This window comes from Moschus berezovskii, chromosome 2 (assembly GCF_049115385.1).
Source record: "Moschus berezovskii isolate FMDL1 chromosome 2, NW_MosBer_1.0, whole genome shotgun sequence".
NCBI lineage: Eukaryota > Metazoa > Chordata > Mammalia > Artiodactyla > Moschidae > Moschus > Moschus berezovskii.
This window is the reverse complement of record NC_142461.1, coordinates 4,476,755-4,500,913: the sequence shown is the minus strand read 5'-3', so window position 1 is coordinate 4,500,913 and position 24,159 is coordinate 4,476,755. Positions and strand designations below refer to the sequence as shown.

Here is a 24,159-nt window from a genome sequence, read left to right as displayed (position 1 = left end):
TAGCACACAGAACACTTCATTGTTGTTTTTTGGGGGAAGGGCACTTCACTAACAGAATGTCTCCTATGCTGAATTGACGTGGGGGGAAAATACCTTTCCCGTCTAGTTTTGAGAGACTTACTCTTGGTTCCCAGGAAGGAGGGATTCCTTGATGTTGACGCACATTAGCCACCTTGGCACAAACGCCTTGTGGTGTGGAAAAACTAAAATTCAGTTTTTATGTCCTCTTCTCCCTCTCCACCTCAGCATAGACTTGACTCCCCTAAACCCAGAGACCTGTTGGAACCTGAACCCCGTGCCCCCCCAAAATTGATGACCAGTATGTCAGGCAATCTGGACTTTCCAGTGTCACCATTGAGATGGCGTCCTTCAAAAGAGCAGCGGTTCTTCTTTTTAGACTGTGGCTCCTCAGAGTGATATTTCTGCCATTTTCATTTCCATTTCCTGAAAGTCAGGGTCGGCTTGTGAAAAGTTGTTAAACAACATGCTAAATGTGAAATGTCAACCCTCACTCTAAACTTTCCCTGTTCAGAGCATCACATGAAGATTTCATTGGGTTTTATAGTGGCTTTCTGATTTTGGTAGTCCATTGAAAAAGGGAGTTTGAAAGATGTATACTGTTAACGATTGTCTGCCCATGTGTCCTGCCTGAAATGCCATGATTGTTTATGAAAAATATCTTTAATAAAGCTGGATACAGTTTGGCTTGGAAAAAATAAAATAAAATGGATGAATTGTTGCCTGTTCACACTAGTACAGTCAAACCAAACTATAACTGTGTACAGATGGCTCTAACAAGAAGAAGCTTTAGCAGAAGAAGCCAGACCTGAAAGAATATATGTTATATCATTCATTTATTTAAAGTTCAAAAATAAATACAGGATTTGGGAATGCATATCTGGATGGTTAAACAGAGAAAAGCAAGAAAGTGTTTATTATAAAAATATAGGATAATGGGATTAACTGTGAAGGCTGGAAAGTGGTAGTGCTTTGAAAGCATTTAGTGAAGCTCTGGGAAGCTTCAGTGTTCTTGAAGCTAAACTTTGAAAAGAAGAGCAAGCAATAGAGTGAAAAATATTTTTAAATGCTCAGGGCCCTTAACTTGAATACTTAGTTTCTTAAAAATGAAAGATGAAGGTAAACATGGCAAGATACTAAGCTTTAGCAAACTTGAGTGATGAGTACTTGAGTGTGTGCTCTTTTATTTTATACTTTATAAAGGAAGAAGTGGAATTAAGCTGATTATTTTCACCTGGCATGTCCATGAGCAGTGTTGTCCAAAATTGAAATGACAGTATATGTTTCACTAAGGCCAGCTTAAGCAGATTTTTTTTCCTTTAAGTTTCGGTTTCCTATTATAATGCTTCTTGTGAAATCAAACAAGAATGATCTGCTCTGTGCAACGTTTCTCAGTCCTTCTTGACCACAGGTGCTACTTGTTTTGTTTTTAACATAATTGTTAGTTTGAGAAACCGTTCCTCCAACAGAATGAGAGGAAATGAAGAGTGAAATAAAAAATTAAGATATTACCCAGGGGAGGTATTCTTTTTCTATCCATTATATTCATTAAGTGTTTCCAGTAGCTTCACTTTCACTGTCAGTATGTCTCACTGAGACACACCTGCAGGTCAAACTGTAAGATCTTTGGCCTGGTTCGTAGTCCTAAGAATGTATAGACCCGTGCAACTTGCATGGATTATCATGAATTTGAAGTACTGGAATCTAGTTATAATTGCCCACACAGTCATACTATGTTTCTAAGTAGTAGTAGTAAAGAGCAGTGGGAATCATAGCAGTATTTGGGGGGATGTGTTACATCTAACTCATTTAATCCTCACAACCATTTATTATTCCTGTTTTATGAAAGTTGGAAAATTGCCTCAATAGGGATTTTATACATATGGAGGTTTCCAGTGTTAAATGATAGAACTCTAGTTCGAACAAGAGCCAGTGAAAGTGTTCATAACTCAGTCGTGTCTTGACTCTTTGAAACTCCATGAACTGTAGCCTGCCACGCTCCTCTGTCCATGGAATTTCCCAGGCAAGAATACTGAAGTGGGTTGCCATTTCCTCCTCCAGAGAATCTTCCCGACCCAGGGATCAAAACCGCCTCGTCTGCATCACAAGTGGATTCTTTATGGTCTGAGCCACCAGGGAAGAATTGGACTATAAAGAAGTCTGAGTGCCAAAGAATTGATGCTTTTGAACTGTAGTGCTGGAGAAGACTCAAGAGTCCCTTGGAGAACGAGGAGATCAAACTAGTCAATCCTAAAGGAAGTCAGCCCTGAATATTTATTGGAAGGACTGATGCTGAAGCTCCAATACTTTGTCCACCTGATGCAAAGAGCCAAATTAGAAAAGGCCCTGATTCTGGGAAAGATTGAAGGACAAGCAGGCGGTGACAGAGGATGAGATGGTTGGATGGCATCCGTGACTCAATGGACATGAGTTTGAGCAAACTCTGGCAGATGGTGAAGGACAGGGAAGCCTGGTGTGCTGCAGTCCATGGAATCACAAAGAGTTAGACACAACCTAGCTACTGAACAACAACAAGCTCAAAGAGAGACTTAGGTGTCTGGTTTTGAAGTCTCAAGGTTGGTTTTTTTCTGACCTTGGGCACTAAATGGAGACATTTTTGGTTATGACTACTAGCATGTTAGTGCGATAAGGCCAAGGATGCTCCTGAACATCCTACAGTGCGCAAGACAGCCACCTATAGCAAAGTGTGGTCCAACGCAAGACGTTCTTAGTGTCAAGGATGAGAAATGGTCTAGATTGTTGAGGTTTTAAGATTTAAGAGAATACTTATTGTCATTGTTCAGAACAGGGTTGTTTTGTTTTTGTTTTATTGACCACACTACACAGCTTGTTGAGGTCTCAGTTCCCTGACCAGGGGTTGAATCCCCACCCTCAGCAGTGAACGTGTGGAGTCCTAACCACTGGACTGGGAGGGAATTCCCTCAGAGCAGTTTTTAAACCTTTTCTGCCTCTTTGTCATTCACTTCAGTCACACACCTCCATAAGTCACTTTGCAGTTCTTACCTAGGGGAGGGCTGGAGAATAGTTATATGTCAGTTTTCCTTGACATTCTAAGGGGTGGTAGGCTTTCTAAAAAGGAATTCTTCAGATTTATAGAGGAAATTGATGTGATAGTTTTGGCTTTACCAGTTGGCTCTACGTATCAGCTGGTAAAGAATCCATCTGCAATGCGGGAGACCTAGGTTCAATTCCTGGGTTGGGAAGATCCCCTGGAGAAGGGAAAGGCTACCCACTCCAGTATTTTGGCCTGGAGAATTCCATGGACTGTATAGTCCATGGGGTCCCAAAGAGTGTGACACGACTGAGCGACTTTCACTTCACTTCGCACTGTATTTATTGTGTACACAGACACACTTGTTTAGACTTCTATGCAGCTGCCTGCCTTTTCCAAGCTCTGCTAAGTGAAACCTCTGGCACATAAGACTTAAAGACATCATAAGAGATGGTAACCTGGGCCTCTAGAGTATGCTGCTACTTCTGCTGGTTCAAGTAGGAATGAATGCAAAGATCTGCAAGACCTTCTTCACAAACTGTAGCCTGCCAGGCTTCTCTGTCCTTGGAATTTTCCAGGCAAGAACACTAGTGTGAGTTGCCATTTTTTCCTCCAGGGGATTTTCCCAATTCAGGGATGGAACCCTGGTCTCCTGTATTGCAGTCTGGTTCTTTACCATCTGCAGGGAATCCCCCTTCAAAGACTGAAGGGCATTTAACTAGAACTCAGTACTTCTCTTAGGAGGAAGAGGACATCTGAAAGTGAAAGTAAAGTCACTATCATGTCCGACTCTTTGCAACCCCATGAACTGTAGCCTACCAGGCTTCTCCATCGATGGGATTTTCCAGGCAAGAGTGCCGGAGTGGGTTGCCATTTCCTTCTCCAGGGGAATCTTCCTAACCCAGGGATCAAACCCAGGTATCCCCCATTGAAGGCAGACACTTCACCCTCTGAGCCACCAGGAAAACCCCGAGGACATCTGAATTGAGTAGCAAATAAAGAAGGGCAAACACTAGAAATTGCTATCCTGTATCTAAATAATCTATCCTTAAATAAAATTTTAGATTGGATTATTAGTCCTTTTTATTGCACTGTTTCATTTTAATCAGAATTTAAAGAGAATCCACAACTCGGAACTCGTTTTGAGCCTAAGAGCGGGGCACTGCTAAATTCCTAGTGCCTGAAATGGTTTCTGGTGCAAAATAGACGCTCAGACATATGCTTTGAGTGAATGGATAAGTGCATGAATGAAAGTATAACTTGAGTTTATTTTGTACCTTAAGACCATGCTTTTGTTACCTTAATCTCTGCTGTGGCAGGCATGCAGACCTCACCTGAAAAGAATGGCACTGTGGGTAAATTTCTGCATTCTGTGTCCTGTTACACCAGATCCAAGACTTAATGTTGCCACTTTAATGTGCCACCGAAGAAAAGATTGATGAGAAATGACTTACCCTTTCATAATTTGACCACTCCCTTTTCAGTCTTGTGGACATCTCTAAGCGCTGTATACCTCTTCAAATGTATCTGATAGAACACATTTTGGTAAATGTGTTCATCGTACATACAGATCGTGTTAAGTTCATTTTTAGTTGGGAATTTACTAAGGTCAGGGCATCACCACTGATAAATGATAGTATGTCACCGTAGACCCAGGAGTTACTGTTGGACAATTGGTTTATTGCTGTTCACTTCACATTTTAGAGTTAGTTTGGGCATACCACTTGTTTATATTATACTAGTCATTCCAGATACTTTACTGCAGACCAGAACATGCTTTAAGCAAAACAGCTACTGGGCTATGGATTACCACTAACATCTTTATGTTCTAGGATAGCCCTGAAAATCCTGAGCATGCTAATAGGCAAGGCCAGGACTTGTCCTTCTATTCTCTAGTCTCCTGTTGGACTCAGTCAATACACAGCTGACAGCCCTTGGTGATTTTCAGGGAGTTTGATCCTTTTAAGGAGAAGAAGTATTTACCATCAATACTAACAAATATATTTGCAGTACAAATCCAGTTGCTTGAAGAAAATGATGCTGACAGCATTCATATCCCAGATTGCTGGCTGACTGGAATGTGGCCAGGTCTCATCGCAGTATGAGATGGACACTGTTAGTTTACAGTGTAGTGCAGTGTCATGTGGTTAGTTTATTGTCGTGTAAAAATTAAAAGGTAGGTGCTCTCCAGCAAATCTAGCTTACCAAGCAGTCTTGGTATAAAATATTCCCCATTGACTCCTTCACTTTCTGAGGCATCTGAGACACTTAGTATCTGAGCTTTCGCCCCAGACTGCCGTTTAGTGACGTTGCAGTCGTCTGACAGAGCTGCTGCATGTCTCTGTGGCATGTCACCTCTCCTTATTGGTGTTGTCCACGGCCACATCGTCAAGCATCTACCTCTTCTGCTGTTAGGAGCTGAATGTTTATCTCTCCCATGTGACGGTGTTAGGAGGTGGGGCCTTTGACAGGTAACGAGCTTTAGTTGAGGTCATAAGGGTGGATCTCCCATGATGGAAATTGGTGCCTTTAATAAACAGGAAGAGGTACTAGAATTTCTTTTCCACCACATGAGGATAGAGGAGAAGGCAGATGTCTGCACACCAGACATCTGAAGGAGAGTCCTTCTCCACCAGGAACTAGATCCACCTGCACCTTGACCTTGGACTTCCTGACCTCCAGAACTGTGAGACATAAACATCCGTTGGTTAAGCCACCCAGTCTGTGGCATTTCATTATAGCAGCCTTACCAGACTAAGACATTCACTCTTCATGTTCTCACGAACCAATCTTATTGAGTCTCCTGACCAGCCAGGTGTCCCCTGACAACACAAGTCTACTTAATACTATCATCATTTCATAATTCTGCTGAATTTAACATCTCTTAAGAAGAAGATCACTATGCTTCACAGTTCTCAGGCCATATCCTCCCTGGCCTATTTGCGTATTTCGACAGCCCCTGTTAACCAAAACAAGTCTTTAGGGCGTTGTGTAGCCAGACCTTCATTCATTTAGAGACAAATGTGCTTGCAGATCTCTGGCCATTCTGCTGATTGTTCCATTTTGATACTTCCGTGTGAACCTGTCTAACAAGCATTGGCAGCAGTCGCAGGCTCTTTCTGTCCCATGCGTGTGAACGCATGACCACTGTTTTGGGATAGCAGATATTCAGCTCTCTTGCCTTTTGTGGTTCTCTCCCTAACTGCTTTGTGAACTAACTTAAACACTTTCTTTGGTGTTTATGTTATTATAATATAGATTTCTCTTACATTTTACTAATAAACGTATCAGTACAGCTCCAAATTTAAATATAGCTCTGTTAGTTTATAGAACTCTTAGCTGTGTTCTGGGCACTGTTACTTGTTTTACTTAGACTGTCTCATTTAATCCTTCAAACAGTCCTATGAGATGATGTTACCCCATTTTAGAAAGAAATAGAAGTTCGGAGAAGCTAACTAATTTGGCCAGGGTCACATGGCAGAACTGGGATTATGACTGTCTCCACAGATCCTGTTGCACAAGCTGCTTCATGGTGTCCCTCAGTCTAATCAGTGGAATTTCCTTTTGCTGATGAGGGGATTAAAGCCTAATGAGGTAGCTTGCTCATATTTACATACTGATGAGGTGTAGAGCTGGGATTCAGACCCTGATTTTACAACTCAGGATTCCAGTGCTCTTTCACTTGGAGTGTTCCAAATATGCCAGGTAAACGTTATTCTCTGTGACTAAAGCGCTTCCAACAAACCTATTGCATTGGATGCTTAAAGCTGCACTCGGGTTAGATACAGGGATTGTGCCTCCCTTGTTTGGATGATGAATAAATTTGGGTTAAAAGAATTGCCTTCATTTAAAATCAGGTAAGCGAAAAAAAGAAAATCATGTAAGTGAATCTTTTCAATATAGCCTTCTCTACATAAAAGGTGTAAAAAGCAAATCCTTTAATACATTTTGTGAAGGGAAATTCTCCTTTGCTTTATGTTATTTGTACTTGCTCCTTCCTGTAAATAAAATACACAGCTTGTATTTATTTGACCTTTCTGACTCATTTTAGTTGTGATCCCTCTCACTAAAACAGTGGCTTGAATTTTCATATTATCCACATTTTTCACATCTTCTACATAGTAAATCCATAATGCAGGGAAAATGTTTTTAAGACTGACAAATTGTGCCCAGATGATTTTTATCCTATCATTCTATAATGTCCTTAGTGTAAATATCAACAGTGGTGGTGAATATGGTAAGAAGTTGGCAAAGACCTCCTGATGTGTTTATTTGAGTTCCTGTCCAGTAGCAAATTTAATGCAACTGCTGAATTTTAGAACCTTTGCTTTGTTCTGGAACCTAACGTCATGCTGGGTGCTCTGTTATACAGAACCTCTCAGATAGGCTGCTTCTTTATATTCTGGGTTGTAGATAGTAAAAGATAGCATCTACTTTTGGCTTCTGCTTTGAAAACCCTTTGCTTTCATATTTCATTTCTCAGTATGTGAACCGTGAACTCCCAGATGTTCAAGCAGGTTTTAGAAAAGGCAGAGGCACCAGAGATCAAATTGCCAACATCTGCTGGATCATGGAGAAAGCAAGAGAGTTCCAGAAAAACATCTATTTCTGCTTCATTGACTATGCCAAAGCCTTTGACTGTGTCGATCACAATAAACTGTGGAACATTCTGAAAGAGATGGGAATCCCAGACCACCTGACCTGCCTCTTGAGAAACCTGTATGCAGGTCAGGAAGCAACAGTCAGAACTGAACATGGAACAACAGACTGGTTCCAAATAGGAAAAGGAGTACGTCAAGGTTGTATATTGTCACCTTGCTTATTTAACTTATATGCAGAGTACATCATGAGGAACGCTGGGCTGGAAGAAGCACAAGCTGGAATCAAGATTGCCGGGAGAAATATCAATAACCTCAGATATGCAGATGACACTACCCTTATGGCAGAAAGTGAAGAGGAACTCAAAAGCCTCTTGATGAGAGTGAAAAGGTTGGCTTGAAGCTCAACATTCAGAAAATAAAGATCATGGCATCTGGTCCCATCACTTCATGGGAAATAGATGGAAAAACAGTGGAAACAGTGTCAGACTTTATTTTTCTGGGCTCCAAAATCACTGCAGATGCTGATTGCAGCCATGAAATTAAAAGACGCTTGCTTATGACCAACCTTGATAGTATATTGAAGAGCAGAGACATAACTTTGCCAACCAAGGTCCGTCTAGTCAAGGCAATGGTTTTTCCCGTGGTCATGTATGGATGTGAGAGTTGGACTGTGAAGAAAGCTGATCACCGAAGAATCGATGCTTTTGAACTGTGGTGCTGGAGAAGACTCTTGAGAGTCCCTTGTACTGCAAGGAGATCCAACCAGTCCATTCTAAAGGAGATCAATCCTGGGTGTTGATTGGAAGGACTGATGCTAAAGCTGAAACTGCAATACTTTGGCCACCTCATGCGACGAGTTGACTCACTGGAAAAGACTCTGATGCTGGGAAAGGTTGGGGGCGGGAGGAGAAGGGGATGACTGAGAATGAGATGGCTGGATGGCATCACCGACTCTGTGGACATGAGTTTGAGTGAACTCCGGGAGTTGGTGATGGACAGGGAGGCCTGGCGTGCTGTGATTCATGGGGTCGCGGAGGGTTGGACACGACTGAGTGACTGAACTGAACTGAACTGAAGACTAATTAAGTACCTGGTCCCAGAACTTCTCTGGTGGTCCAGTTCTCTGAGCTCCCAATGTAGGAAACCTGGGTTTGATCCCCGCTTGGGAAACTAGATCTCACATGCCACAACTAATGTCTTGCATACCACACTTAACATCCTGCATAGCCAAATAAGTGCAAGTAAATTAAAAACCTACCCTCTTGTGTGATCATAGAATAGGCCTGACTTTGACATAACCTGTTGTCACTTGTATCTGTATGGCCTGAATTTGGACATAAGGACACGTTAGCTTTCCTGTGATTGTCTAAAAAGAATCCGTATTTTATGTTCTTCTCCTCTTTCTAAGTTAAAAAATAAAGTGAAATGAAACATTTGGCTCTGGTTGGTAAGAGTTGGCCTTGTTGAATGGTCTTTCATGTCTCACTGGGAATATGTTGAAGGGTGTGCCGTCTGTTCTAGCACAAATACGCTGTGGTATCGTAGTCCTCAAGTTTCTAGCCATTCAGCCTTGATCAGCACCTGTCCAAAAGTCCATTCTGGTTGCTAGCTCTTTTATGAATATAAATACAAGGCATCCCATTTTTTATTAACTTCTCCCACTAAATCTAGGACAAAGACCATGTATTTCAGAACTTTGGGAGCCACTTTGTGATTCTAGGAAAATCATTTTGCCATATTGTCATGGCTGTTCAAAATGGTACTTGGGATTTTGTCTGTAAAATAGAATCTTTTAGTTAATCACTCTGCTGGTTCACTTTCTTTATATTCTGAATAAGAATGTCTCTGTGTTTAGTTACAAGTAACCTTGAAGGTTACCAGAGATCAAATTGCCAACATCCGCTGGATCATGGAGAAAGCAAGAGAGTTCCAGAAAAACATCTATTTCTGCTTCATTGACTATGCCAAAGCCTTTGACTGTGTGGATCACAATAAACTGTGGAACATTCTGAAAGAGACGGGAATACCAGACCACCTGACCTGCCTCTTGAGAAACCTGTCAGGAAGCAACAGTTAGAACTGGACATGGAACAACAGACTGGTTCCAAATAGGAAAAGGAGTCCGTCAAGGTTGTATATTGTCACCCTGCTTATTTAACTTATATGCAGAGTATATCATGAGGAACGCTGGACTGGAAGAAGCACAAGCTGGAATCAAGATTGCCGGGAGAAATATCAATAACCTCAGATATGCAGATGACACCACCCTTATGGCAGAAAGTGAAGAGGAACTCAAAAGCCTCTTGATGAAAGTGAAAGAGGAGAGTGAAAAGTTTGGTTTAAAGCTCAACATTCAGAAAACAAAGATCATGGCATCGGGTCCCATCACTTCATGGGAAATAGATGGGGTAACAGTGGAAACAGTGTCAGACTTTATTTTTTGGGGCTCCAAAATCACTGCAGATGCTGACTGCAGCCAAGAAATTAAAAGACGCTTACTCCTTGGAAGGAAAGTTATGACCAACCTAGACAACATATTAAAAAGCAGAGACATTACTTTGCCAACCAAGGTCCGTCTGGTCAAGGCTATGGTTTTTCCAGTGGTCATGTATGGATGTGAGAGTTGGACTGTGAAGAAAGCTGATCGCCGAAGAATTGATGCTTTTGAACTGTGGTGCTGGAGAAGACTCTTGAGAGTCCCTTGTACTGCAAGGAGATCCAGCCAGTCCATTCTAAAGGAGATCAATCCTGGGTGTTGATTGGAAGGACTGATGCTAAAGCTGAAACTGCAATACTTTGGCCACCTCATGAGACGAGTTGACTCACTGGAAAAGACTCTGATGCTAGGAAGGATTGGGGGTGGGAGGAGACGGGGACGACAGAGAATGAGATGGCTGTATGGCATCACAGACTTGATGGACATGGGTCTGAGTGAACTCTGGGAGTTGGTGATGGACAGGGAGGCCTGGCGTGCTGTGATTCATGGGGTCGCAAAGAGTCGGACACGACCGAACTGAACTGAAGTGAACCTTGAAGGTGAAGCTGTTGCAGTTACTAGGAAACAATTGTCTTTGGGTTTGTATGGACATCTTAAAAGCGTCTTGCTCCAACCGGCCCCTTCCCACTGTCCTGTGTCTTTCTGTGTATCAAAAGAACATGTCTAAGTTGGACATTTATTAGACAACTCATAGAGAACTAGTATTTTCTTTTGGCACATAAGAAATAATCAATAAACATAGTGTATCAATAGACAAGTCAGATACTAGCATTACAGTGTTGTGACATCCCCCTTAGGAAAAGATGTCTCAAATATTCTGAAATGTGACCCTCACACACACACACTTCTGCATCTTTCTAGAATAAGGATCTCACCACCAACAGTTTTCCTATGGCTGTGAAATTCTCCCCCGCTTTATTTCATTTTTATTTGTTTCTTGAAACCAAAGTACCTACTGTAGTAGTTTGAAAAACAAAAATCATAACCTTTGGCAGTTAAAAAAGTCTACAGGGTGCAGAGTCATAGTTGTAATAGTATTACAAGGATTTCAAAGTCAGCTAGAGGCACAACCAGCCTTAGAGGATGCAGTACGTTTATATGAGAGGAATGTGTGTCTTTTCTATATAAAATCTAAAGCTCCTTAACCACTGAAAACATGGAATGCCTAAAGCTAAATCGTGTATCTTTTGTAGAATGCTTACCTGTGATTCAGTCAGCATTATTTTGAACAATAAAGAAAATAGATATTTTGAGAAAATCAGTGGATTTCTTTAAATAATCTTGCCAATTTTGCATTTTCCCATCTGGATGCAGTTGAAAGTACCCATGGCAGACAAGCCTGGTAACACAGTGAACTTCCGGAAGCTACTACTGAACCGTTGCCAGAAGGAGTTTGAAAAAGATAAAGCGGATGATGATGTCTTTGAGAAGAAGCAGAAAGAACTCGAGGCTGCCAGTGCTGTAAGTATTTTCACAGAGAAGCTGTGCTTGTGCACTTTGAGTGTTATCAGAATTTTCATGAAGCCGACTACCGCATCGTCCTGCTACTCCAGTAGGTGCCTGTGGCCTTCTTTTCAGGTGGAGATACACTGTATTGATGTTTGGAGGAAAGCTTTATTCCTTTTAGTACCTCATGTTAAAACGACTCAACCTTCTCAGATAGGGATTCAGAACCTAGACTTTAGAGAGGTTACTGAATTCCAGAAATCTCCTTAAATGGATGCGAACTTCTGGGTATAGTTTTATTTTCTGAATAGGTCTGTGGTTAACTGTCAAAACGTCAGAGGCTCTCCCTGACCCCTAGTTTAAACAAGTTTATTTAAACAAGACACTTGACTTGAAGGGAAAATTATATAGGATCATTTCTTCTCTTAGAGTAATTTATCCTTACTTAAATAGATTATCCTATGTGTAATAGCTGCATACAAGCAAGTTATAAAATTGTCACTGGTTTTACAGTGATAAATGAAAAGACATTAATATCTCCAATCAAACAAGGAGTGCGAGAATTTTTATGTTGTATTTTTGTTGGACAACGAAAGCAAAATAATATACTGGAGTATAAAAATAAGAGTTGATGAGTATGCCCCTAATGGACATAAAGGGGATGTTTTCACCGGACCAGTGATTTTCCCCATCCCATCTTCGTTTGATGTCAGTCCAAACATACCATCGGCCCTGTAGTTTATTTTAAAGTGCACTACGTTTGTGCATATACACCAGCTCCTTTATGTGCAGTGAAGGAGTGAGAAAGGAGAAAATGAAAGAACAGAGAAACTCCACGCTAGTAGTCAGGATGTGGTGGAAAACACTGTGATTTTCTAACAGAGAATGTCTTTTTATCTGGAGGAACAGAATTCTAGGGGTTCCCTATTTAGTATACACCTAATATTTGCTGTTAGAACACAACAGTTGTATCTTCATCCTCCACTCTCAACTGTGCATGTGTGTCTTTTTCATTGATTGGCTGCCCGTCAGATGGGAATTGATCTGCCTCACTGACAAACCCTATCGTTCACAATAGGCTTTTATTAGGTTACTAAGTGGTGTATGCCTCTTAATGTTAAACAGCACCTCTGAATCATCCTTCCCCTCCACCTTCAAATGAGTATGGTCGTTTTTCTCCGTTTTGACTCTTTCCTTGAGCTTTTTATCAGCTATGCCTAGCGCCATGGTCTCCCTGCTGCTGCTTCATAGAAGACTTGCCAGGTCTGCACTTAACGAGCACACAGGCAACACCAGTCAAACGTATGTTTTTAGCATCTTTTTAGTAGTACCATTTTCATCATCAAGATTCTATTATTCTTCCTTACTCTATAGCCAGAGGAGAGGACAAGGCTTCATGATGAACTGGAAGAAGCTAAAGATAAAGCCCGGCGGAGATCCATTGGCAACATCAAGTTCATTGGAGAACTCTTTAAACTCAAAATGCTGACTGAAGCCATCATGCATGACTGCGTGGTGAAGCTGCTGAAGAACCACGATGAAGAATCCCTCGAGTGTCTGTGTCGCCTGCTCACCACAATTGGCAAAGACCTGGACTTTGAGAAAGCAAAGGTAAGACCCCCAAATCTCATAAACCTCCTGCAGGGACTGTTTGTCAGCTGCGGAAGTTGACTGTCAACACAAGTCTCCATCTTGGCCCAGCAGCCAAGGCTGCTTGATTTTCCTGTGTCCTTCTCACTGTCTGTCGGGCCCTGGTGCTGCTTGCCACGTTTTCACTGAAGTCAGAAGTGAAGAGGGTCCAAAAGTATTTAAAAGCCAGGTCGTGAATTGAGATTATTTGTCCCGTGTCCTTTATTTTATGGGCCCTTCATATGTATATGAATAGCGGTACATGTCTATGGACAGAAATTTGGGGGTCGGGGGAAGCTGCCAAGAGCCAGCACTGATGGCAAGACACGAATGAAGATCTAGTAGCTTTCTCAAGTTTATGCTCTAATTAATGACAGGGCTATCTAACCATAATATAAGAAATCATTAAAAATATAATTCAAACATAACATGTACTCTCCAAATAAGGGGTATGGAAATTAGAAACACATCAAAGAAATAATGTCAGAAATGTTTTATAACATCGGAATCAGCTAAGGTTATGTTTGGCTGTGACAAAAAACCCCGAATATCAGTGTGTATATAAGACTGAGGTTTATTTCTCGTTCTTATAAATGAAGTTCAGGAGTAAAAATTCTAAGGATGGCCTGGTGGCTGGCTAAGAGATGACAAAAGAATTTCAGTTCCTCCAGTGTAACCTTTTGTCATCCCTAAGGTGTAGCCCTGGAGTACTTTTTGACATCATAGCCGAGAAGGTTAGGAAAGGGCAAAGGACACAGGCACCTCTCTTAAGATTCCAAGGAGATGCAGTATGACATTTCCATTTATATTCTGTTGGCCTGTAATTAGTCATATGGCCATGGCCTGCTGCCTGGGATATGTAGCCTTTATTTTGGGTGTCATGTTCAATTAAAAATTCTACCACAATGCCTTTTGGCCAAAAGTTGTGTTCCTATGCTGTCTTAAAATTCTATGTGGTAAAACTACATTTGAATTCCTCAGCCAGGAATACTAATGATTTTGTGTCTTGCAGCCACGTATGGACCAGTATTTTAATCAGATGGAGAAAATTGTGAAAGAAAGAAAAACCTCATCGAGGATTCGATTCATGCTTCAGGATGTAATAGATCTAAGGCTGGTAAGTAGAAAAATCAACCTACCTCTCCAGTCACTTTTCAGGATTTGACTTGGGGAGGATGTCCTAGGATTTATATGTGTAATGGCTTAATGCTTTTGCCGCATGTCTCAGAACATGGACCGACAAACTGTGACGAGAGAGCTTTTTGAAAGAACAAAGAGCATATATACCTGCCTGTCTGTTACTTATTTCTTCTCTTTATTCTGGTGATCAAGCCACTTTGCAGTTTTGAAATCAGCCATTCTGAATTCAAACTGTGGTCATTTAAATTTAATCTTAGCATGCTAAATAATCAAGAATTCTCATCTTCAAAATAAATGTATTTCTCTTCCCTGAGCCTTACATTTTAGTCTCTGAAGTGGTGACGTTGTCTCCCTTGCAGGTGTGTTATAAAGATTCAGTGGTTACGTATGTGCCCAGCTCACAGGAGATGTAGATGTTTTCCTCTCTGTTGTTTTTCCTGTATACCCTCTTGTTCTGCTGCTTTTTTTCCCTCCTTTGTCATACTAAGTATAGTTTTTACCACTACCACCTTTTTTAACTCTTAGAGGAAATACACTGCCACTGACCCTAAGATAGAGGAAGTGAATATAGGTCCCCTTTACCCTGCCCTGCACTCAGACCAGGTAGCGTGGACGACGGCTCTTTATCTTCCTGAGCTGAGATCTGACCTCGGGATCCTCCTTATTAACAAAGCCACTACCAGTTGATCAGGATTTTGAATGCTGATTTAAATCTATCTGCCATTCTTGCCTCAAACTAATACAAGTAAATGTTAAAAACTGCTCCCCCTCTTCCTTCAGTCACTCATATTTGTATCAGATACTGAGACTGTAGCCCAGAAGGGAAGGAATGGGAGAAGTGCAGCTGGAAGGCAACAGCTTGCCTTACCCTTAGCAGAGAGGATACCTAGAGCTTAGAGTGATTATGGCATTTTTATAGATACCCTAACCTTGATATGCGAGGAAGGAAAACACTTGTCGTCCTCGATTTAGAACCCCAGTGGAGTGTGGTGTGAACTGAGTAGCAGTGTATCCGACGGGGTCAAGGCCAAGTCCTGATCGAAATTGATTCCTCTTCTCTCTGCTTTCAGAAGTACCGAATGATAAATGTACAAATAGCTGGGTAGGTAGGTGGATGGGTGGCTAGATAGGTAGGTAGATAGTTGGGCCATTCTTTCACTCTGTATTTTTATCCGTTGACTTTTGTATATAGTAACTCAGAGTGGATTGAGAAAGATTTAAATATTTAGCACTAACATCTAAACTGCATATAGTGTCATCTGTAAAACGGTTGAAAAACTGCCATAGTACTAGATTTTATATGTATGTTATGCTTTTCTACCAGTGAAAGTATAAAATAGATTTTTCTAAAGTTTCCTTTTTATTTTTAGTTATCTGGCTGACATCCTGATTTTCTCCTTTTATAGTGTAATTGGGTATCACGACGAGCAGATCAGGGGCCTAAGACTATTGAACAGATTCACAAAGAAGCTAAAATAGAAGAACAGGAAGAGCAGAGGAAGGTCCAGCAACTCATGACCAAAGAGAAGAGAAGACCAGGTGAGGGGTGGAGTCTACCGGGAGTTAGAGAACTTGGGAGCTTGAGGGATGAATAGGTTAAGAATTCTATGTTTAGATGTGAAATGAGAACAGAAAGACTGACCCAGAGAACAGAATGGTGATTGGTAAGTGAAGCTGGTGAGTTGTGAAATTGGTAAGTGAGACTGGTTGTTGTGTGAAAACAGAGAATGTGGGAAGTACATATTATTTCCTTGACTACTCAAGTCAGTAATCAACAAGACTTTATTGAGCATCTTCTGTATACTCAGTATAGGTGAGGGATATAAAAAGAAGTAGAAGGTACAGCTCCTTCCCTCTGGAAGCCAGAACCAGTAAAGGGAATGTTTTCAAGCAAACGGAAGAGACTATCAGTTATGGAATGTATTCTCCACTAAGGCTGTTAAAATTCAGAAAAGGCGGGATAGCAACCTGGAGGAAAGGGGCACTTGAACTGGGCATTGGTAGATGGCCAATATTTGGAAGGGATGGAAAAATTATAGTCATGAAACTCAAATAAATATATACTGTAAAGAGGAATAAATAAGCCTGATGAGAGTAAAATTTACGTGTTCAGAAGGATTGAAAAAATGTCGAGAAGAATGGATCCAAATTAGGAACTTTGGGCTTGAACTGACATTAAGGAGCAAAGGAGTAATGACAGGCTGGATATACAGGATTAAAATGAGTCTGTTGCTCACTGGAAAAGACCCTGATGCTGGGAAAGATTGAGGGCAGGAGGAGAAGGGGGTGGCAGAGGATGAGATGGTTGGATGGCATCACCGACTCAATAGACATGAGTTTGAGCAAACTCTGGGAGATAGTGAAGGACAGGGAAGCGTAGCGCAATGTAAGTCCGTGGGTTCACACCGAGTCAGACACAACTTAGCAACTGAACAGCAATGACAACATTGCTTGTCACGTGATGAATCAAAGGGTATACCAAACTCAGAAATGTTGTTGTCAGTTGAAATCCTATGTGGAAGGAGGTTAAAACTTGATAGTGATGAAAATAAAAAGAAACAGAAAAAAAAAAAAAGGTTGAAATAGTAAGCATTTTACACCTGAGAAAATAGAAGATTCTGTTGACTCAGTTTCGGAACATTGAAAGAGGAAACTTTTTTCAGAAAGGAAAGGAAATGATCATTTTTCTTATAAGTTTGTTTCTTCTGAGATGGCATCCAAATGGGAATGCTCAAGTGCTCAGATGGTGACCGGGTCATATTAGTATAGAGGTTGAGGGCATAGACTCTGGAGCCAAACTGTCTTGGTGTGAGTTTCAGCTCTCCTGCATCCTAGCTGCGTGACCTTGCACAAGTCACTTAATCTGTAAAATTGACCGAATAATAATAGTATCTAGGATTTGTGTGAGGCTGAAATGAGATAGATAAAGTGTTCAGCATAGCAACTGACACCTACTAAATATTCAGTAGCTATGACCTGTTATTTATCAGACACACTGTATCCTCATAGTGAAGTTCTGAGAGAGGACTCCACCGCTTCACAGGAACAAGGAATAATCCAGCGTGTTCACGGTCGTTAAGATCACTGAGCAGGGGGAGTCAAGAAGCATGTGGGGTTGAGAAGGCTTCAGGACAGGCAGTGCGGTGGCCTTCCATTCAGTAGATATTTGAGTGCTTGTCTCGCAACGAGAGAGACAAAGTCCATCGCCTCCTGCAGTGCACGTCTTAGGGGGACAGAGGGAGCAGATACGTTTGTCAGGTGTGTTCCGTAGAAGAACTGAAACAGGGAAGGAGTAGGAGTGCGAGGTTTGATGAGCAGAGGTTGTAGTTTCATACTCGGAAGATTGGGAAGCCTGTTTAACTAAGTTGGTGTTGTTTGAGCAGACTGAATGAAGTGTAAGGGAAAGAGTTAAGTCATGTGGGTATCTGGGAAAGTGGGTTTTAGGAAAAGGGGATAGTAAATACAGATGCCCTAAAGCAGCCTTTCCAAGCATCAGCAAAAAGGTCAGTGTGGCTACTGCAAAGGTTATGGGGGGAGAGTGGTTGGACATGGGGTCTGAGAGGCAGGGGCCAGATTACTTAGAGCAGATAAACCATTTATAAGGAGTCTGTCTTTTACTCACAATGAAATAGATAACGGAAGTGTTTTGAGCAAAAAAGTGACGAGACCTGACTCATAATTTACTAGGGCCACACGCCGTGATGCTAAATGATGAGGATGAAAGCAGGAAGCCAGTGATGATATTTTTATATCAGTTGAGGCTTATTGCTGGCTTAACCAAATTTGTAGTGTTAGTAATGGTCAGAAGGGGGCTAGATGCTCAATATATTGAAAAGGTTGAACTGACAAGATTTGCTGACAGATTAAGTGCAACGTGTGAGAAAGAGGAGTCAAGGTTTTCTGCCTCTCAGTGCCTGAAACTTTGAAGAAGCAGGTTTTAAGGGAATGATCAAACCATACATAGTGTGTCTTATAACATCATTAAGTGAAATAAACTTTGGAATACATTATTTCCATCTTATTTCTCCCAAAGTATTCTCATCATTAACTCTATGCACATTAGATTTGGCCCTCCCTTAGGGAGACTTCTTTGCTTCCCTGGTGGCTCAGAGGTTAAAGCGTCTGCCTGCAGTGCAGGAGACCTGGGTTCGATCCCTGGGTTTGGAAGATCCCCTGGAGAAAGAAATGGCAACCCACTCCAGTATTCTTGCCTGGAGAATCCCATGGACGGAGGAGCCTGGTGAGCTACAGTCCACGGGGTCGCAAAGAGTCGGACACGACCGAGCAACTTCACTTTCACTTTAGGGAGAATTAGTCTAGCACTAAATCATTCATTTCTATGAGTTGGTTTCTTCCAGGTCAGTAAAGTTTTATAAGAGCTGGGTACCAATAGAGTGCTTCTACTTGAAATTTTCATGTTGTGGATGGGAAGGAGACCGTCAGCAGTGCTTTCACAGTTTCTTTTGTCTTTTTCCTTGGTTTTGATTTGAGCTGAAATTTGGAGCTTCTGAGTTGAAAAGATTGCTTCACTCTTTCATTGTGAAACTGATTTGAGACAGATGAGAGTCTGGTTCACTCTGTTTTTCCTGTAGGTGTCCAGAGAGTGGATGAAAGTGGGTGGAATACTGTTCAAGGGGCCAAGAATAGTCGGGTATTGGACCCCTCAAAATTTCTGAAAATCACTAAGGTGAGTGTGACATTTAAGAACAACTTCAAATAGTCTCAAAAACATGACTCTCAAAATTACTTCTCACTTAAAATAGCCATGTTACATATTTTACTGGGTAGTTGTTTTTTTATTGCTGATGCATTTCTTCAGGGCAGCCTTACTTAGTTGTCCTGGAATTAGTCCTTTTGATTTGTATGTTAACTAAGAATGACTAGATTAGTTAGGTTTACTGGGTGTTCATTGGAAGGACTGATGCTAAAGCTGAAACTCCGATACTTTGGCCACCTCATGCGAAGAGTTGACTCACTGGAAAAGACTCTGATGCTGGGAGGGATTGGGGGCGGGAGGAGAAGGGGACGACAGAGAATGAGATGGCTGGGTGGCATCACCGACTCGATGGACATGAGTTTGAGTGAACTCCAGGAGTTAGTGATGGACAGGGAGGCCTGGCGTGCTGTGATTCATGGGGTCGCAAAGAGTCGGACACGACTGAGCAACTGAACTGAACTGAACTGAAGGCTTATTAAATTGACTAGGTTAATTCTTAAAGGTGTGAGATACTTAGTATAAGAGAGATGATAACAAAAGTTCTTGAGAAGCCATAGTAAATTGCAAGCTTTTATACATTGTATCTTTAGCTCTAAGGAAGGAGAAAGTGCCTCTTTAAGTTTGACCATGAAAGGAATGAATGGTTTGCTGTATCTGAGGCATAAAAGAAATCACAGAAGACCTACCAGAAATTATTCTGTGATAAAGATTTACTGGGCCCTACTTCCTTTTCTTGAGAGTCTATGGGCAGTAAGAGGAAAGAATTTTCTCCTGGCAGATGTTTTCAGCAGTAGAAGTTGATCACTATATGTAAGAGTGAAGAGAACCTTGGAGAACATAGAGAAAGTGGAATTACATTTTGTAAAAGTGGAAACTTCCACAGCCCACTGGGTTTTGCAAACCACTTGCAAGTGTGGTTTGATCCTTGCTTGTAATACACTTTCCATAGATCTGAAATTGGCAGCCTGCCAGGAGGTTACTAAAGACAGTCTAAAGCTCACGATGAAGATATCAAATAGAAGATGAGCTGTGTTGTTTGCATCCTTACAGTTTTGTCAAAGCGTTGCTTCAGGATGGAGCATTCCCTCTCTGGATCTCTCTTGATGTATCAGCTAGGATCCTGTTTTCTAAGACTCTGGTACATTCTTCCAGTTGTTTATGTCCCAAAGAAGGAATTCCATTGCTGAATACAACTTGATTCCCATCCACTTCCATTTCCAGCAAGAGACAGTTTTAACTAAAATCATTTGTCTGTGTTTTAAAATATTGTTTCTCTGCATGGGCACTATAAAAAGGAATTGTTGGTGTTAAGCCTACAACATTATTTCCTTAATATTTTAAAAAATATATAAATTAAAATAAATGTGTGTATTCAGATAGTTATACTGTTGGTACTCTATATAAATACTAAAAGCTCAAGACCATTAAGGAGGTTCACTGTTAGCTATTAACTGCATATAGCAAGCAGCACTGGGAACACAGTAGTGCCTATGTTGTGAGGATCTGCCTTGCAGCATTTGTGTTGTGTGCGTTTTATGCGGTACTCTCTGCACTTGGGCTGACGTTGTGCTGGGGGAGTTAAATCTGAGAGATATCAGACACTCTTAACTCCCTGTCTAACGTGTTCCTCTCTTTTCTCTTGTTTGCCTTCACTGAACCATGCGCCTATCTCACCTCTCCTTCCCTGCCCCAACCTATTTTAGGCTTTGCTAAAATGTGAAATCTTTGGGTCTTTTGACCTGTTTCCTGACAGTCACTTGAAAAGATTAATGAGTTAATTTTGTAATATTTGTATATTCCTTTTTTTTCTTCCATTTTAAAATCACTGGGCATTGTAAGAGGGAAGTCATTAGAAACTGCTTAGCAAATTGGCATACCAACTTTGAGGATATGAATGCATTCTCCAGGCCAGTGGTTTCTAGCTGTATTTTGTAGACACTGAATTCCAAAGAGTTCTTTCAAGGGCCAGAGGAATCCCAGTTTAATGGGAACAGCTCCAACTGATGTTTCACATATGGGCATTCCAAGCAAAATTTTGTTGCTGAAATTGATTTTATTTCACTGGGGGAAAAAAGAGAAGATAAACTATTCCTCTAGAATAGTTCATACTGTTGACTTTGTGATCCCTTACATTGCAGCCCACAATTGATGAAAAAATTCAGCTGGTGCCTAAAGCGCAGCTGGGCAGCTGGGGAAAAGGCAGCAGCGGTGGAGCAAAGGCGAGCGAGACCGGTGAGTGTGGAGTGTCCTTTCTCCGGAGGCTGGCGTTCTGCGGTTGCTTCACAAGCGTACGTTTTAGTGCAAGATCTATAAACTAATCCTGCCTAGATTTATTGGTGTCCCACTCTTAACATAATTGAGGGTTTCCCCCTCAGTATGGGTCCTTCGGTATTTTGCATATTTAAAACAAGTTTGTTTGTTTGTGTAATTCAAAGACTACTTAAAATTTTAATGTTTGATTCCTTTGTCGTTTTGTTGCTTTTTACAAATTGAATAAGAAAAGTTACTGGGACTCCAAATTAAAATGGAAACTCATATTGCTGAGAAAAATAATATTATTACCCAGAAGCATTTAACTTTTGAGTGGTGTGAAAGAAAAAAGAATTAGATTAAAATATTTTTCAAAATCTATGTCAGAAGTAGATTTTGAGAGATTTGACTTTAGGACTGACATACTTGGATCATAACAATTTAAACTTCATAGTTAACCTCCTTCCTATATTTCCCTTCTATTACATAATTTTGACCTTTTTTCTTTTAAATTAAATTGTTCACTTAAACTCACATCCATACTTTTACATAAGTGACATCACAGCATTTTTTAAGTGAAATATTTTCTTTTGGTTTCGGTTGCCTTCTTTCTTCCCCTACTTACCATTCCCTTGCCCTGCTGCTGCTGCTGCTCCTCCTGCTAAGTCACTTCAGTCTTGTCCGACTCTGTGTGACCCCATAGACGGAAGCCCACCGGGCTCCCCCTTCCCTGGGATTCTCCAGGCAAGAACACTGGAGTGGGCCCTACTTAGGATAATTTAGTTATATTTTTAAAGGAGCAAATAGTTGTAATGAATGAATATTTCTAAATTCTTTTTTGCATGCAAAATCTTTCTAACACTGTACTTCTAACAGTATGGTCTGTGGACCAGGAGATTGGCATCAGCTGGTTAGGCTCGTTAGAAATGCCTAGCCTCAGGCCTTTCCCCACGAAGGCAGATCCATTAGAAGCTGCATTTTAGTCATGTGATTTGTATTTTTTTCTCACTCCTTAATATCTATAGATGCCTTAAGATCAAGTGCTTCCAGTTTAAACAGATTCTCTGCTTTGCAACCTCCAGCACCTGCAGGGCCTACGTCATCCACACCTCTAGAGTTTGATTCCCGGCGAACCTTAACTAGGTAAGCAGTCTGCACATTAATAAAGACTGACCTGCTTGTCAGGCTGGCTGGCTGATACAACACACTCACTCACTCTCTCTCTGATGATAATCCCTATGGGTAGATTCCTTTCATCACTAAAGGTGATTTCCTCTAAGATAAGGAAGTTACAGAGTTTAGATGAGGTAGAAGGGAAGGGCAAGTTATCTGACAAGTATCCAATAGCTAGCTTGCTCCACTCAGAAAGCAGGGCCCACCCAAAGAGCCCTGGGAGTGTGTGTTAGGACTCTCCAAGGTAAGGCTACAGGGTGCTCTAGAATAACCAGCACCCCCAGGCTGTGGCCCTCAAGCTGAGTTAAAGGCCATGGCCGGCTGCCCATATATTTCTCTGTCCCACTGTTCTTGGAGTTGTATTTGAGGTTGTCTTGTATTTTTCACTCTCTGTATTCTGCTCTTTCTGCTTTCATTTTTGTGGGGTTCGTACAGTCCGGTGTTCCGTTGGCTAGTTCACAGCGTGGATGAGAGCCTGTAGTATAGTGACAGAATAGAATGTTTTGATGTAAGCGCTTTTGGAACTGAGTTTCTTTAACCTCTCAAACTTTGCTTTTTGTTATCATAAATTAATGTAACTAGGTGGGTTTTCTAAGATGTATTACTATTCCTTTGGCTTCTGAAACAAGATACAGCATAGGTGAACTTTGAAATGATAACCTGGATTGTCATTGAGCCTCAGTTGTGCTACTGAGGTGTTTGAGGCTCTTTGCCCTGCTGTAAATGTCCCCCGATGGCTGTGCTTTTTGAGGACCGTGTCTCTTACTGCACAGTGGTTAGACCGTGGTCATGCCTCTCGGTCTTCCTTTTCTCATTTTAAATTCACCGTTGCTCATCTGTCTTGGGCTGAGCACCTATTTGCCCTGCTGGTTAGAACTGTCTGAGAGAAGAGTAGGAACACAGGAAGATTCTCTCCTAAAATGAAAGTAGTGTGTGATTTGGGCTATTCAAAAACTTTCCACGACTTGGTCCTCAAATATTTTCCATGTATTTGAAATATCTGAATAAATATCATCGTAAAGTTTGTAAGACGATGAAACCATATTATTTTGGTACTCTGTTTCCCTTTCACTCACTTAGCTCATACACTCATCACTGTCTTTCTTCTTAAAAGATTTTTTAAAATTTGAACAAGGACAAGGAATTGCCATTGGCATTTAAAATTTTCAAGTGATATCCCTTTAACATTTAAGGAAAAGCTAAGGCACATCTTAATCTCATTAAAGCACTGATTTTACTTGTTTATGTAAATAATTACACTTTGGCGTGTAATTGGTGCCTCACACATCTAAAGTTATCTGTGAAAAGTTCTCCAGCATACTTTTAGAAAGTCTTAATTTTTTTAATAATTTGAATACAGAGGGAATGCAGGTGGTCTTTATTTTGAAAAGTGTCGTTTTGTCTTTTAAGTCGCGGAAGCATGGGCAGGGAGAAGAATGACAAGCCCCTTCCGTCTACAGCAGCTCGGCCGAACACTTTCATGAGGGGCGGCAGCAGTAAAGACCTGTTAGACAATCAGTCTCAGGAAGAACAGCGGAGAGAGATGCTGGAGACCGTGAAGCAGCTCACAGGAGGCATGGACATGGGGAGGAGCGGCGCTGAGGCTGAGCGAAGCAGAGCCAGGGAGCCAGGTGAGGGACTCTGTATGAACAGATGCAGGTGAAGACTGGGCCTT

At 41.3% G+C, this 24,159-nt stretch overlaps 1 protein-coding gene and 1 pseudogene across 7 annotated transcripts in view; one reads left to right on the top strand and one right to left on the bottom strand.

The window, feature by feature from the left end:
* The window catches only part of EIF4G3 (eukaryotic translation initiation factor 4 gamma 3), a 370,046-nt gene that overhangs the window by 312,258 nt on the left and 33,629 nt on the right, over positions 1 to 24,159 (top strand). For 6 of the 7 annotated variants that reach the window (XM_088843307.1, XM_088843294.1, XM_088843302.1 and 3 more), the window contains 8 exons: positions 11,444 to 11,590; positions 12,950 to 13,186; positions 14,217 to 14,321; positions 15,751 to 15,883; positions 18,937 to 19,031; positions 21,200 to 21,293; positions 22,337 to 22,454; positions 23,895 to 24,115. In XM_088843307.1, coding sequence (XP_088699433.1) covers positions 11,444 to 11,590; positions 12,950 to 13,186; positions 14,217 to 14,321; positions 15,751 to 15,883; positions 18,937 to 19,031; positions 21,200 to 21,293; positions 22,337 to 22,454; positions 23,895 to 24,115 — 1,150 coding nt within the window. The remainder of the gene's footprint in view (positions 1 to 11,443; positions 11,591 to 12,949; positions 13,187 to 14,216; positions 14,322 to 15,750; positions 15,884 to 18,936; positions 19,032 to 21,199; positions 21,294 to 22,336; positions 22,455 to 23,894; positions 24,116 to 24,159) is intronic. The other variant, XM_088843296.1, reaches the window with a different exon arrangement.
* LOC148778447 (small ubiquitin-related modifier 2 pseudogene) lies at positions 12,504 to 12,802 on the bottom strand (annotated as a pseudogene).